The 16,212-nt window shown below is 48.1% G+C and overlaps 1 protein-coding gene across 4 annotated transcripts in view; it reads left to right on the forward strand.

Annotated features, from left to right (window-relative positions):
* Positions 1-16,212, forward strand: part of WWC2 (WW and C2 domain containing 2) — a 213,211-nt gene that overhangs the window by 188,957 nt on the left and 8,042 nt on the right. For all 4 annotated transcript variants that reach the window (XM_043558145.1, XM_043558164.1, XM_043558154.1 and 1 more), the window contains one exon: positions 118-360. In XM_043558145.1, coding sequence (XP_043414080.1) covers positions 118-360 — 243 coding nt within the window. The remainder of the gene's footprint in view (positions 1-117; positions 361-16,212) is intronic.

Genomic DNA, 16,212 nt, shown 5'->3' on the forward strand with positions numbered 1-16,212 from the left:
CGCTGGCGCCTCCCTGCCCGGGAGCACGGAGACGCGCCAGGAGGGACGAGGAGCCGGATGGCCACCACCAGCCACCATAATGAGGGTGTTGTGCTGTTCTGTCTTCTGACCCTGCAGACGGTGTGCCAGCCCGTCCTGAGAAGAACGGCGCAGGAACGGCCCGTGCGCACATCCCTGGACCTAGAACTGGACCTTCAGGCGTCTCTCACCCGGCAGAGCCGCCTCAACGACGAGCTGCAGGCCCTGAGGGGCCTGAGGCAGAAGCTGGAGGCGCTGAAAGCTCAGGGGGAGACTGACCTTCCACCGGGCGTGCTGGAGGACGAGCGCTTCCAGAAGCTCCTGAAACAAGCTGAGAAACAGGTACCGGTCTCCGTGTCCCCGCTGGCCCCGAGGGGCGTGCAGAGATGGGTGCTAAAGCCTGTCCCGTGGAAGGTCCCCAGCTTACCCTCGCTTTGACAAAGTCTGCAGGTGCTTTGCCTGGAACCCGGAACTCTTTTTTCCCCTTGGCGTTGGCCTATTTTTTTTTTTTTGACCTAGGATATTGCTAAGAGGCAGCACTGCCACCCCCCCTCCCCCCCGGGTAGACAGCAGGTCCCCCGACCACTCCACCCCCACCCCTCCGGCCACCTGCCGGCCGGGAGCATGGCCACGAGGGGGAAGTGGCCATCCCGTTCCTGCTCCGCGGTTCTCACGGTCTCAACACGAGACTGGGCAAAGAAACTCAGTGGAACTTTTCACATCGGTGACAGATTCCATCTGAATCTTCTGAGTAGCCCTTTAGGACTCATTAACCACCTCAACTGTTAACGCCTTGTCAATTTGAAGGCTTCAGAATTTTCACAGTCTTTCTTCCCTTCAAAAAAGATCACACGTCCCATATTGGCATTTTTGCCTCTCACCCCACAGGTAACGGTACAAAATAAGATCCGATCACCGATTAAAAACTAGGGTATTGTTAAGGGAGTATTTCTATTGTCCTGCCACCTACCTGCAACCAAATTTTTCTGGAGCCTGCCTTGTTGGTTTATTCTCTAAAGTTTAGAATTCGTATTTGGGCATAAGAGAGTGTGTCCGCAGCCGTGTGTAACGTACAAACAGCACTTCCCACGTAGCCACAATATTACAAGTGCCAAAACATTAGTCTCTTTCAATCACATTTGATGGAAACCCGAAATAGATTAGAAACTTTCTTAAACTAATAGAAATTCTTGTCCATAGTATAAACTTCCCTTTTTTGGCCCCTCGTTGTTATTTGGTCACTAATGTGTGATACTATGGAGAAACTGAGTCATTTAATTGACTAGCACTACTAATCCTGGATGGAACTCAGAAACTTAATGAGTTTTCGGGATCAAACTGATCCCAATTTTTTTTTTTTTAATTTTTTTTTTCAACGTTTATTTATTTTTGGGACAGAGAGAGACAGAGCATGAACGGGGGAGGGGCAGAGAGAGAGGGAGACACAGAATCGGAAACAGGCTCCAGGCTCTGAGCCATCAGCCCAGAGCCTGATGCGGGGCTCGAACTCCCGGACCGCGAGATCGCGACCTGGCTGAAGTCGGACGCCTAACCGACTGCACCACCCAGGCGCCCCTGATCCCAATATTTTTTTAAGGAAAGTCCAAGCAACAAAACATATCAGGCATCTGTACCATGTCCCAACCGACAGACAGAACCTGGGCATACAGTAGAACGTCGTTAAGTATCTGTTCAGTGGGGAGTTGAATTATACGCCCTACGTGTGGTACTTTAGAGACTACCAGGGTGATTGGACGCTGTCATGCCCTCCTAGGGCTTGCGGTTTGGTAAAGGCGATGAGCCAGATAGACCAGGTCCTCAAGAGAAATCACTTTCTAGCGAGGTCGGGAGAGGTTTCATGGAGGAAGTGGCGAAGTGGTCTTGAAGGCGAGTAGTGGGACTTCATCCACAGCGGTGGGGAGGCCAGCAGGCACGGGATCCCGCAGTAGTCAATGTCCGGGGTAGCTCATGACAGTGAAGGGAGAGCCCAGAGCCTGGCTGTCCCTTTGCCTAATGGAAAATTGAATTAAAAGCCGAAGTCACCAACTCTTACATTTGTCACCTTGATAATAATAACCATTGCTTTTATTCTCTTGAGTCTTTCGATTCACCATTAGCAATCATTTCAAAGTCTTGGTTAACACTGACCAACTTTAATATCATGGAGAAGCATCACAGACCTTTGACCCCTAAAGGTCAAAGGCTTTCAAAGCTGGATTAGAGTTTTACAACTACAGATTTAAACAGAACCTTGCATCTTTAGGGGTTTTTGTTGTTTGTTTTTGATTTGCCACAGTCTGAAGTTCTAGATCCTTGGGCAGCAATAATTATAAAAACTATGGGACTTTGTGCACTTCATGTCATGTTGCTAAATTCATCCATGAATCACTTGGACAATTATTCTGGTTTGTTTCAACTGCTTTCTAATCTCCAGTGTGTAGAGAAAAGTTCAGTACAGCTAACGTTGGTTATTTGAAAAAAACTAAAAGAAAGAAACAAAAATAGACAAAGGTCTGGCAAGATCCACGAAGAGAAGATACACATAAAGACAACTATAAAAGGAAAGAGGGATAGAATTACAGGTAAATTTGAGATATAAAAGATAATGAATAATATCAAAGATAAAGGCCCACAATTTGGACAAATATCTAGGAAAATATAACATATTAAAACTGATGAAAAGGGGGAAAAAAGATTAAAAACCCTAATACCTCTTTAAGAAATGAAGGCAGTGATTAAAAATCTATCCACAATGAAGACATAGGTTTAGATGTTCTGTAGGTAAGTTCCACCAAACTTTCAAAGAATAGATTATCTCAATTTTATGTAAACTCTTCCAGATGCTAGAAAAAGAGAGAACACTCCACAACTCATTCTATGTGACCAACAACCCTAATACCAAAAGTAGACAAAGATACTATCAAAAAGGAAAATCATAGGCTGGTTTCATCCATAAGTATAGAAATAAAAATCCTAAATAAAATATTAGTAAATATAATCCAACAATATATTTAAAAGATACTACATTTTGGGGCACCTGGGTGGTTCAGTCGGTTGGGCGTCAGACTTTGGCCCAGGTCATGATCTCACAGTTCATGGGTTCAAGCCCCACATCGGGCTGTGTGCTGACAGCTCAGAGCCTGGAGCCTGCTTCAGATTCTGTGTTTCCCTCTCTCTCTGCCCCTCCCCAGCTTGTGCTCTGTCTCTCAAAATAAATAAAAACATTTTTAAAAAATTAAAAAAAAAAAAGATAAAACATTTTGACCGTGCTGAATTGTGCAAGGCTTTTTTCACATTGGAAAAATCTGTTAGTGTAATGAATCCCCTCAGCAGATAAAGGAGAAAAACCAGTCGATGAAAGAAATATACTGACAATCGTCAATGTCCATTCGTGTTTAAAACTCTTGGTAAGTTAGGAAGAGAGGACTTCTTTAACTTGATAGAGAGTAACCAAAAGGAAATACGGTCCTAAAGAGACAAACACTGGAATCATCACCTTTAAAATCAGATGCAGGCGTTCAACGCTCTTCTGCTCAACATTGGATTGGAAATTCTAACCAAAGTAAGGCAAGAGAAAAGTGGAAGCAGTAGGATTGAAAAGGAGGAGATAAAGCTGTCACCACTGGCAGGCACACCTGGATTGTGTACGTTAAAGATCTGCAGGTGACTACGAGGAAGAAGAGAGTCTAACAAGAAGCATCTAAGTAGAAGAATCATCTACAAAAGTCTGTTGCATTGCTGTATGCCAACCGGAAACAACTAGACATCTTACTTACGAAGATGTTTTTTACCACAGTGTCAAAGAATATCAAGTATCAAGGAATAAATGTAACAAAAATTTGCATTACAGGGAAAACTTAATAACCTTGTGAGAAGAGCGGAGGGGAAAAAAACCTCTGAATTCATGGAGACGTATATGCCACATTCATGTAGAACAGAGGTCAGCAGACTTTTCCTGTAAAGGGCCGGAGAAGAAATATATCACTACCTCTCAACTCTGCCATGCAGCCGCAAGAGTCGCCACGGACCAGGTGTACCTGAATGGCCCGTGTTCCAAGAAAACTTGGCAAACACAGGTGCAGGCCAGAGTTAGCCATCCCCCAATCCGGAGGAGGAGTTATTATAGTTGATTCTCGCTAAAATGTACACAGATTCCATGTCACTCCAAGCAGAATGCCTACATGCATCTACATGGAAATGGAGGAAATTAACGGAAGAAAAAGGTCAAAGAATAGCCTTGAATGCTGTGATGGGGGGCCACCAAACGCTTCTTGAGAGGAGGTTTCTTTGGGAAGCCTTTGGTAGGGATGTGTGTGTGACATCCCTAGGGCTAGTGTGGGAACCCCACCCCCACCCCCACCCCGTCCATTTTCCGCAAAATACAACGAAAGGAGCTTGGGCGACATCTAAGCTGTCTAATCCTGATTGGAAGAAAGGGGATCGAAGCATCCTTTCAAAGATAAAAGTATCGTAGATGCACTGTTTCTAAGTGGGCTTTTTAAATCTTTCATCATATAGAATTCTAAGACTTTTACTGGTGTTACTAGAGGATTCAAGGTTTGCAGGTTTTTCGGGTGACTCTTGTTTTCCTTCCTCGTTAAAGAAATCCTTAGCACAAGTGGATGGAAACGGGGAGGGCTGTAGAACAGCAACCACAGAGATCTTCAGGGCCACCCTAGGAGCGTTGCTGAGCCTCTAAAAACCTGAGTGTGTCTGTTCTCAGCTGCAGAAAATTCCGGGAAGGGTTTCCTGGGGAACTTGAGCAGAACTGTTGCCTGCAAAAGAGAAACAGCTCTTGAGTGAGAGTCTTTTCTCTCCTGGGTGCCTCTGGCCTAGCGGGTGAGCTCCCGCGTAAACCCCCCAGGGCAGTGGCGCGGCCACCCCCTGTATCACGATGCCACCACAGGGGATGTTCCATCTGACCTTGGCAGAGGTCTCTTCTGCCTCATGAAAGCCTGCTGACTTTGCTTACCAGCCAAGATTTTATCCTCTCTGGAGTTTTGCTTGTCCCTTACCTGCCACTGGAGCACACATTTGCCCCTGACTTGCTGGTGGATGGGTAAATAGAGCATAGACAGGATGAGGACGGTCGGTGGCCCCAGGGTAGCTCGGCCACCTGAGGCCTAGTCCCCACCCTCAGGGTTAGGCCCGGCCGTGGTGTGGGCATCTTGGTCTGGGCTGTGCCTCCAAGCTCCAGGAGTACCAGGGTCCAGGGCTGTTATCAGGTCAAACCCAGGGGCTTAGGTAGGACACCGCTTTGTGCGTGAGCCTCAAGAGTTCTGAGATACGGTTCTGAAACGGGGATTTATGCTGTTCGGATCCCAGCGTCCCACGTAATGTTCATAGTCACGATCTAGGAAAATAATGGCCGTGATACAGAGAAAAGTGGCCTGCTCACGCTTTCCAGGCTGCCGAGATCCTTGACTGCCCTCTGTTTTCAGACCTGTCGATCGGCCCCTCTTCCTGTCCTCACTGGCAGAAGTAATCCTAGGAACGTCGGGCAGATTTCCCAGACGTAATACGAGGTTGAATTAAATTCCCTTGGAAGTGGCCTCTCTGAAAACTGTTAGAGCTCGGTCATTCGGGCAGCCACCTGTGTGACGTGGGTGGTAGTTTCACCTCCCGTGTCCTAATTATCAGCGTTTTGATTGTCCCCGTGGTAAGCCACCGTCTAGGAAGCGGGCGCTGCTGAACCACTGGCGGCCGCTCTCATCTCTGCGTCTACCCCAGGGCCACCGTCTCCACGAAGGTGCTGCTGTGGGTGTGTGAGGTTTTTGCGGGCCTCAGACCCCAACACAACCCAGCACACTTCTGTCCAGAGCCGTGTGGCTGGCCTGGCCAGCCGAGTTCACTTGCACGCCACGTTGGACGCATTTGCCCACGGAGTGGGTCTTCTCCTACCACCGGGTGACGCTCACTGAGAGAAGGTGGGAGCTGGGCACCCGGCCTTACTGCTGCCGAGGGACCCTTCAGAGTCCTGGGCCTCGTCTGTCTGCTGCGGGGAAGCAAAGATTCCCCGTCCCTGGACGCTTGTCCAGCGCAGGATAGAAGCACGTCTCGTTCCGGCTTTGGGAAGTGTCTTAGAGGAGTGACACTTGAGAATTCTCTCTTGTGAAATGGTGGTTGGTTTTTATATTAATCTGCAGTTGTTTAGTCATTACACTGTACCCACTTATGCATGATTCTGGCCTCACACTACGCTACTGATGATTATAATCATCCTTACGGAAGTTGCATTGATGGTTTTGCTTAGAAATTTAATTATATCTTAATAGAGGTCTTCTCATCTGTGTATCTGATGAAGAGTGCCGAGTTGGGTTCGTAATCAGCGGGCACAGCGAGATCCCAGGGGGAGAGAGGAGCCCAAGGAGCATTTGCTGGCGACTGTGCAGAGCAGGAGATAAACACCCCCGAAACACCCCCGTGGCTCTGCGCCACCCACGGGCCGCCGCCCGGGGAGCAGGGAGGGAGGAAGGAGGTGGTGCACAGGGAAAACCCACGGCAGGGACTGGAGGCTCGGAGAAGGGACACGAGGGGAGGCTGTGCCTTCGTGAAGCCCCCGGGGCCCCACAGGGAGCTGATGTCCCCCGAGGGCAGCGGGAAAGGATGAGAGGGCCTGGGCTGACGTGTTACGAGTGTCGGATTCAGAGAGAGACTATGGTTTTCCAGTTCTCGTCGGGAAAATCCAGCGGGACGAAGCAGGGGTGTAGCCAAACAACTAAGGGCCACTAAGAGCTGAGGTAGTTGTTCGTCTTTATCATTTTTTTCTTCAGATGTCCCTGCCGTCGCTGTTATTTCCTAGATTGTTACTGTGGACGTCAGATGCAGATTCTATTAATACCGCAGGACGCACTCTTTTGCTGGGGAGTTGAAGTTCACCGTGAACAGCATGCTATGCTTGTGTGCACAATGCAGGGCGAGCTCTCTACCCAGCCTCCTGATAAATAGTGAAAAAACGCTCCGGTAGACGCTGGGGGCCTCGGTGAGCGTCCCAGTGTGAAGGAAGAGAGTGACTGTGACAGCGAGGCTGGCCGGGCCCTCCCTCCCCTGCGCCGGCTCTGTTTTCTCAGCGGGCCCCTTCCTTCCTGCCGCAGCTCCCTCCCGTGTTTCTAACAAAAATATGAACACAGATCCGCCTGAGAAAATGCCATAAAAAGGTGCCTATCGTCGGCTTCTGTGTTCTCCGTGCTCAGGTGGAGTTTCACATCCTCACCTACAAAATAGGAGGATGGGACTAGATGACTCCCAAGACCCCTGGTAGCCGCAAACTCTGTGATCTGTTTGTTTGCGATCGAATCCAGCACGTTCCCGGGATGAGCGAAGGTGCTGACCAGCAGGTGCGCCTGGAAGGCCACGTGGCCCAAAAGCCAGCCCTTGAGGGCACGTGCCGGACGTGGACAACTCGGAAGTCTGCGCCGAGCTGCGCTCCCCGCTTCTCCACCCGAAGGCGCCCCCCAGTCGGCCCTCCCACTGGTCGCCGGGGCAGCCCTTGCGGCCCCGCTGTTCCCGCACCTTGACCCACGCCCACCTCGGGCCGTTCCCGCCGCCGCCGCAGCGGGAAGACCGCGCCCCCGGAGCCCGGTGTGCCCTGGCCCCGGGTAGTGATGGGGGTCCCGGGGACGGGAGTTCTTCCTCACGGCTACCAGCCGTGCTCGTGTGGGCCGCTTGAGTCGCGGACCTCGGTTTCCCACCACCCAAGTTCGCGGCAGCCTCGCCCGTGAACGCGCGGACGATTCCGGCAGCGTCCCCTTTTCACCGCGGCCGCCAAAGTGGGCAATCGCGGCGGACTTCCCCGTCCCGCCGGCCCGTTTCCGCACCCACGTCGCTGTGCACGCGCGGACACGCCGGCACGCACGCCCGCCGCCCTTCGGCCCGGCTGCCCCCTCGGGGTGGGGATTTGTCAGGCGCGCGGCGGCAGGGCCATCAAAGGCGTGACGGTGAGCGCAGAGCCTGCCAACCGCCACGAAAACTACAGCGCCCGGAAGGGCGGTTCGTTGAAGGCAGCGGCAGGGCCTCGATCCACCTCCGTCGCCCGGAAACCCGCCGGGGCCCAGGGTCGCGCCGCATAGCCCCCCTCTTCGTGGCCGGAGGTCCGTTTTGCAGCTCGGAATAAAAACCGACGCAGAGCCCGTGGCTTCGCGTGGCGCACGACGCCCTTGGGCAGCGGAGCAAGAAACGCAGGGCTGTAGATCAGGCCGGGACTGCGCTCCTTAGGCCGGTGGGCTTCTTAACGCGGCTGTGGCCAAGTCACCGGACGTTTCCGCAGGCCAGGCCCCCGCGGCCAGGCTCTTCTGGAATCTGGGACGTCGGAAGTGGCTTCCTGTGCCGGGCCCCGGGCAGCTCGGTCACGACCCGTTGGGGGAGAGGCGAGAGGGGTGCCGAGGAAGGCTTGGCGTTTTTCCAAAAGAGCCTCGTGTTGCTTCCGCAGCAGAAAGTTCTTGTTCTTCCTCGGGGTGATTTCCCTGTCAAAATGCCTTTTTTTACAGCTTAAAATGATACAGATGTTAACGTATTTTTTTTTTTTTTTTGAGTTAGAATCTGCTAAGAAAATGACGTGTCAAAGATACTGATACACGTCTTAATGGTCACAGGGAAGTATCCGGCATGGAGAGGTAACCGCCTGAAGGTTGGCTACCCTGGATGATTAACAGCTGGCAAAAACTTTATGACGCATTGTGTCGCCCAGATTTTTTAAAGATACACACACAGAGATCAATGTAGTTTTCAGTGAAGTGTGTTCTTGCACGGCGGGGAAAGGAACGTGTGCCACGGTCGGTCTTAACTTCGCACAGAACAAAGCCGAATTTCTCAGTGATTTCGCAGCGACCGCAAACACGCTGGTAGTTGACAGTCAGCAGACGTCAGGCTCCGTAGAGAGACCATCTCACCAAGGCCCTTCTGTAGAGAGCAGAACAGGCCCCCGCGCTTCCATTGCTGCGGAAGGCAGCCAGAGGCACAACGGGATCCGGGGAGCCCGTTGTTCATTCTGATCTGATAAAAGACATCCTGGGGAACCTGGCCCAGGTTTTCTTACTTAAGTATAGCCAGCACGTACCTTCCTCGTCTGGCCTCTCGCGATCTGCCCATTACTTAAGTCAATAAGCCGTTGGCTATTTCAAGATTGGTTTATTCACGTTGTAAGTTGCCAAGAACTAGGAAAACTGGGCAGACTCTCCAGTCTGCTCGGCAGTTCACCACTGTGATGGAGACCGCAGCACGGCAGAAGCCAGGGGCTTCTCTTTACCGAGTCAGCTGCTCCTTCTCTGGGACCTCACGAAGCACCGAGTGACAGCTACCCGGCCTCGTCAATGGCAAGATAATCAAGAGAGAATTACCGCTTGGCAAATAAAGGCCACTTACCTAAACAGAATCCACCAAATCAGGGAATGGGGAAGGGGGACAGTGAAAAAGATCCGGCAAAGGGATCCTTTGCGGTGACAGATGCCAGCCGCTAACTGCAGGGGACGAGGAATGCCCTTGTGCTGGACATGTAGCTTCTCACAGAGCAGTGTGAGTGTGATTGATTCTTCATACGCACTTGCTGAATAAATAAATTTTCAAAAATCTCATCTTTCCTAAGAGTGCCTCAGCATTTTTACTTTCAATTTTTTTTTTAATTTTTTTTTAACGTTTTATTTATTTTTGAGACAGAGACAGAGCATGAACGGGGGAGGGGCAGAGAGAGAGGGAGACACAGAATCGGAAGCAGGCTCCAGGCTCTGAGCCGTCAGCCCAGAGCCTGACGCGGGGCTCGAACTCACGGACCGTGAGATCGTGACCTGAGCTGAAGTCGGCCGCTTAACTGACTGCGCCACCCAGGCGCCCCACTTTCAAATTTTAAATGAGTTAGTACGCTTACACTTTGAGAACAGTTTGAGATTTAAAAAGATTCTCAAAAAAATTGACATACGCTTATTATAACAAGTCAAATAGTAACAGAACTGTTAACCCTCCTTGAAGCCTCATTCCCGCAGGTATTTGTGCCTCTGGCTCTTTGTTAGCCTCTAGGGTTAGTTGAAAGGGTTACACAAAAATAGGGTCATAAAGACAAATTGTTGCAAAACTTGTTTTTCTCTCCTCCCCCCCCCCCCTTAATTCTATATTCTTATACAAACAACAGCTTTCCCGGGGCACCTGGGTGGCTCAGTTAGTTAAGCATCCGGCTTCAGCTCAGGTCATGATCTCTCAGTTCGTGAGTTTGAGCCCCGCATCTGGCTGTCTGCTGTCAGCGTGGAGCCTGCTTCCAATCCTCGGGCCCCCTCTCTCTCTGCCCCTCCCCTGCTTGTGTGCTGCTCTCTCTCAAAAAAATAAACATTAAAAGAAAAAAAAAAAAAGAACAGCTTTCCATACTAGTAAATGCTGCTGTAATTCATTATTTTTAAGGCATTCGCTTGGTGGCTATGTCATAATTATTTAGTCATTCTAATGACAGTTTCCCAGATTTTCGGTTATGGACAATGTGCAAATGAGCATTCCTGTATCTTTCTGGATTCAGTAGTGTTTCCAAAGCTTAAATACCTAGTAGAAGAGTTGCCGGTCCTGAGAGCTTGGCTGTGAACCACGGTCAAAGGTCTTGTCTCTGCCATGTCTGAAGACCTCATCCTTCCGCTCCCTGGCCTTGACAGTGTCTGAAACAGCGGGCGCGTGTGGGAAGCCAAGACCCTTACAATCCCTTTTTTGCCAACACCAGTCTATCTCCTTCTAAATGTTGTAACTGCCCAAGTTAGTAACAGGGGGACTTGGCTTTTTCGAGCGCAGAAGGTTCTCCGTGGTGGGATTGTCCAGTCAACTTAGACTGCAGGCTGCAGGCTAGCGCCCTTAGCAAAGCGGTTTTTCCTTCCCTTTCCTTGTGCCAGTGCTGACTTCTGGCCTGAGTTGATCTCCCTCTAGTAAGACTTTGCTCCAAGCTACAAACAAACAGATGTTTCCTTTACAGTTCCGGCTGCTACCACCGTGACCAGTGGCCTCCACTAAGCAGGGCCACGTTTTATATTCTGTCACTGGAGCGCAGCACTTGGGAGGTCATGGCGAGAGAGGCTGACCAATGCTGGGGCGGGGGGTGGGGGGCTCCCAAATGAGCTGAGTCTCCCCAGCCCCTAGCTCCCCTCCCCCACCCCAAAACCCCCTTGGTGGGGCGGGGCGGGGCGGGACGGCAGTTGTGACTCCAGATGCTTCTTCCTGGCTCGGTAGCAGCACAGTCCTCTCACCCGTGGAGGCTCAGGCGTTGGGACATCCGCCTTGCTGTCCCCATGATTCCGGTCCCGTAACTGTTCACAGTGCGGTAGGTGAGAATGGTAGCACTTCGGTGACACGCGTTGATTTGCCATTAGTGTTTATTCCGTGTGGTGCCTGCTCCTGCCCAGTGTCCTTTTTCCTGTTGTGTTTTTCTCCTTGGAAGGCCTTTTGGACACCTTTCTGTTATTTGAGTTAAAAATGGTTTTGTTCATTCTGCCATTTGCCTTTTGAACACCTTTCAGATGACAGAAGTCCAGATGTTTGTTTGAATCTAAATGCATCAGTTTCCATTTTCTGACTTTCTGGAGAGCTGTGTTGGTAGTAACCACTGGAAAAAACCCAAGGTGGTTCTAAACCTTTTGAGACTTACTGAGGCCTATTAATCTTTAAAATATGGTCACCTAAAAACCCGTTTTCCCCAAAGACTGACACACATTCATTCAGACTGCGTTAGTTGTGCCCCCACTGTGTGCAGTGGAATCTCCCACTGGGGATTCCGGCACTGAGGGGGCCAGACAAGTCCCCACCCTGAAGCCACTTGAGAAAGTAAGGCAGGGGCAGGGTGCCTCGAAAAGAATCTCTAGTCCCTGTGCTGCCCATGGGTATCACTGAGAAAATGGCCGACGCTTAGTAAGATGTGCCAAGAAGCACTTAAGACACCGACTGGAATAAACCAAGTCACAGCCCATCTTGTCCAGGAGAAAAGTGACAGTTTCTGTTGAAATAAGAGCTGCAAGGCATGGGTTCCCTCCAGCACGAGGCAGCTTCCCAGCGCGTGCTTGGCCGGCTTGCTTTCCCCAACACCCTGGCGAGAAGTGGGAGGGAAAGCGAAGAGGAAAGTTACCCTGTATCACCACCCCAAACTTTGTTTAGACTTCCTTTTCTTTTTTTTTTTTTCAAAGTTTATTTATTTTTTTGGAGACAGAGAGAGAGACAGAGCATGAACGGGGGAGGGGCAGAGAGAGAGGGAGACACAGAATCGGAAACAGGCTCCAGGCTCCGAGCCATCAGCCCAGAGCCTGACGCGGGGCTCGAACTCACGGACCGCGAGATCGTGACCTGGCTGAAGTCGGATGCTTAACCGACTGCGCCACCCAGGCACCCCTAAACTTCCTTTTCTTAAAGCAGCTTTCCAAACAAATGCCAAAAATTAGCACACATACTTATTAGATCTCACTCTCCCTCAGAACGCAAAGTAATTTGAATTAGATTTTTGTTTCTGTCAGGTGCGGACAACTACTGTTTTGCGTTAAGTACGCGTTGACAAGACTGCTTCTGGATGACATTTCCCCTCATCTGAGTACATAGGTCGCGTGAAGTCTCCAGCCACTTGACGTAATACAGTTCATTGTATAACGCAACATCACGAGCAGCTTCTGCAAATATAGGCAGTTTTCGAAAACAAACCACTGGCTTCAAAATCTTTATTGAGCACTTGAGCCTCTATAAATCATGTCAAACAGATGCAGTCTCTACCCTTCGGAAGCTTACGGGCCCATGTAAACAGCTCGGACCCCAAGGCAAACCATGAGCCAAAACCAAAATTAGCAATCAGGCAGCCTCTTGGCTTCACCTGCAAGTGGGAGTCCGGGCCTTGGTGGAGGCCGGCGTCCACATGATGAATAAACCCCATAATTTCCAAATAAGAAGGTAGGAAGAATAGTAAGTAGCACCTTTATACCTAAGCTTCATTTCCTACTTCACAGTTTATTTATATAGCTAAGGAATTGTCCTTTTAGTTGATGTACTTTTAAGTTCTAAGTATAACTGAAACAAAATTGTGATTAATTTTTCCCCGAGATAGTCGGGTAGTATAAAACATACACACACCACACACACACACACACACACACACACACACACATGCAGATGTACTTATTGTGGATAGTTTTCAGAATACACAGGACATGCCTGTGTCCCCTCTACATCTGATTTAACCACATGTTCATTGATCTAGATGTTTAAATGCTAAATCCCAGCTGAATGAACGTTGCAGCCTGGAAATAATTGAAACGTGAGATTCTAGAAGGTTAGTTCAATAATTACGCCCCAGCTATTAAATACAATGCTATGAAACTATTAAAAAGTTACGGACTTCCATTTCCTGGTCTGGCCTGTTAGGAGCTTAGAAGTCACTACTCTGCCCTAACAACAAGGAAAGAAGCTGAACAAACTGAAAAATCAACAGCTCTTCTTAGATCTGTCAGGAAGATGAGGTCACAGGTCAAAACGTTGCCCCCCGCAAAGTAGAGAGACAGGCAGCACAGACAATGACCATTCACCAGAGCAGAAACTCCGAGGGGGCCAGTCCTGGGGTCCGAGAGCCTGAACTGGAATTGGTGAACTGCGGGAGGTTCCCGGTCAACAAGCCTAAGACCTAAAACCTCCAGGGGGCAGCCATGGGGAGCCCCCCACCCCGCACTTCTGTGAATTTTCCGTCTAGGATCTCTACTAGGTCCTCAGGATCAGAAAAGAAAACCTGTGCCTCCAGCAGCGTGAGGGGAAAGCGACCATTCTGAAGTAGGCCGGAGCATTCTGCTAACAAGACCCACCCTCAGGGGCAGCTAGAGTCTAACCTACAAGGGTTTTTAAGAGAGCCTAACCAACGTGGGGGTAGGAAAATACCCACTCCAGCCATCCTGTCTCACCTAAGGGGGGGTTGGGGGACTGACAAGCATTTGTGAAGTTCTCATTTGGGGACACAGGCCCACCAAGAGACTGACCGGATTCAGACATGGCAGGGATGTTGGAATTATCAGACCAGGAACTTAAAACAACTGTGATCAAGGCTCTAAGGGCTCTAATGGGAAAAGTAGGCAACATATGAGAACAGATGGTCAATAAAAGCTGAAAGAAAAAGGCAATTCTAAGAAAGAATCTAAATGAAATGCTGGAGATCAAAAACACTATCAAAGAAATGGAGAATACCTGTGATGGGCTTGTTACCAGACTAGATATGGGCTGAGGAAAGACTTTGAGCTTGAGGAGATGTTAGTAGAAACTTTCAAAACTGAAAATCAAAGAGAAAAAAGACTGACAGGGAAAAAAAGGAAGAGGGTATCTGAGACCTGTGGGACAATTACAAAAGGTAAAACTCACACACGCTGGAAATACCAGAAGACGGAGAAAAACAGAAGAAATATTTAAAGCAAGAATGGTTGAGAATTTCTCTAAATTCATATCAGACACCAAACTACAGACCCAGGAAGCTCAGAGAACACCAGGCCAGCTAGATGCAAGAAACTCTGCAGCTAGGCATGTAACATTCAAACCTCAGAAAATCACAGATACAGGAAAAAATCTTGAAAGAGGCCAAAGTGAAAGAACACTTATATAAGAGCAAAGATAATAATTATACATACGACTTCTCAGAAGCCATGCAAGCAAGAATAGAGTGGGGTGAAATATTTAAGGTGTTGAGGTGGGGGGTGGGGACACCACCAACTGAGAATTCTATACCCAACAAAACTATCCTTCAGGACTAAAGGAGAACTACTTTCTCAGACAAATGAAAATTGAGAAAATGTGTTGTCAGGAGACCTGCCTAGCAATAAATGTTAAAAGAAGCCCTTCAGGGATTAGGAACATAGTGTAGGTCAGCAACTTGGATCTGTATAAAGAAAGGAAGAGCACTGAGGAAGGAATTAGTGACTGTAGAGTTAAAACTTTTATTTTTCTTATTCTTAAATGACCTAACAGATAACAGTTTGTTCAGAATAACAATAGCAACAGTGTATTTCACATATATATGCTTCCATATAAGTGAAATGACTGACACCAATGATACGAGGGACAAGAGGGAGATGTTAGGAATATTTTATTATTATATGGTACTTGCACTATCCATAAAGTACTGTGGTGTTTTGCATATTACAAAATATTAGACAACCACTTAAAAGTTTAAAAAAGAAGTACAATTGACATGCTAAGAAAGGAGAGAAAATGGAATAATACAAGTTGCCCAATTAAAACCACAAAAGGCAGAAAAAGAGTAGAAGGCAAAAACACAGAACAAGGGCAGTGACTAGAACACAATAATAAATATGGCGGGTATCAATCCAGCCCTATCAGTAATCCCTTTAAACATTGATGATCTGAATTTGCCAATTCAAAGAAATTGGCAGCATTGAACAAAGGACAAGACCCGACTACATGTTGTCTACCAGAAACCAATTTTATGCATAAAACACATAGAGGCTAAAAGTAAAGGCATAGAGAAAAATATGCCATGCTAACACTAATCAAAACCAAATTAATCTGAGACAGACATCTGAGCATAAAAAGTGTCCAGTATAAATAAGGTCGTTGTATAATGACAAAACAGCCAGTACTTTTACTGTTGGAGACTTCAGTGCCCCCTTTTCAGAAGTGGACAGATCCCAGCAGCAGAAAGCCATCAAGGATGTAGTTGAACTCAACCATTAATTAGCTAGACACAACTGACATCCATAGACTACTTCATCCAACAACGGCAGAATTCACATTCTCCTCAAGCTCACATGGAACATTCATCAAGATAAACCACGTTTTGTGCCATAAGATATAACTTAAAAATGTAAAAGAATACAAATCATACAGTGTCTACTCTCAGACCACAATGGAGTAAAACTAGAAATCAATAACGGAAAAATAGCTGGAAAATCCCAAAGTACTTAGAGACCTACGACACATTTTTAAATAACACATGGGTCAGAAAAAGAAATCTCAAGAGAAAACATATTTTCAACTAAATGAAAATGAAAGGCCAACTTACCAAATTTGTGCAATGCGGCAAAGAGGAAAATTTATAGTAGTCAATGTATATACTAGAAAAGAAGAAAGATTTAAAATCCATAATCTAAGCTTCTGCCTTAGGAAACTAGAAAAAGAAGAGTAGATTAAATCCAAAGCAATCAGAAGAAAAATAATAAAAATTAGGTAGTTCTCAATTAAATTGAAAACAAGAAATCAATAGCAAGT

Source organism: Prionailurus bengalensis, chromosome B1 (genome assembly GCF_016509475.1).
Source record: "Prionailurus bengalensis isolate Pbe53 chromosome B1, Fcat_Pben_1.1_paternal_pri, whole genome shotgun sequence".
Classification (NCBI taxonomy): Eukaryota; Metazoa; Chordata; class Mammalia; order Carnivora; family Felidae; genus Prionailurus; species Prionailurus bengalensis.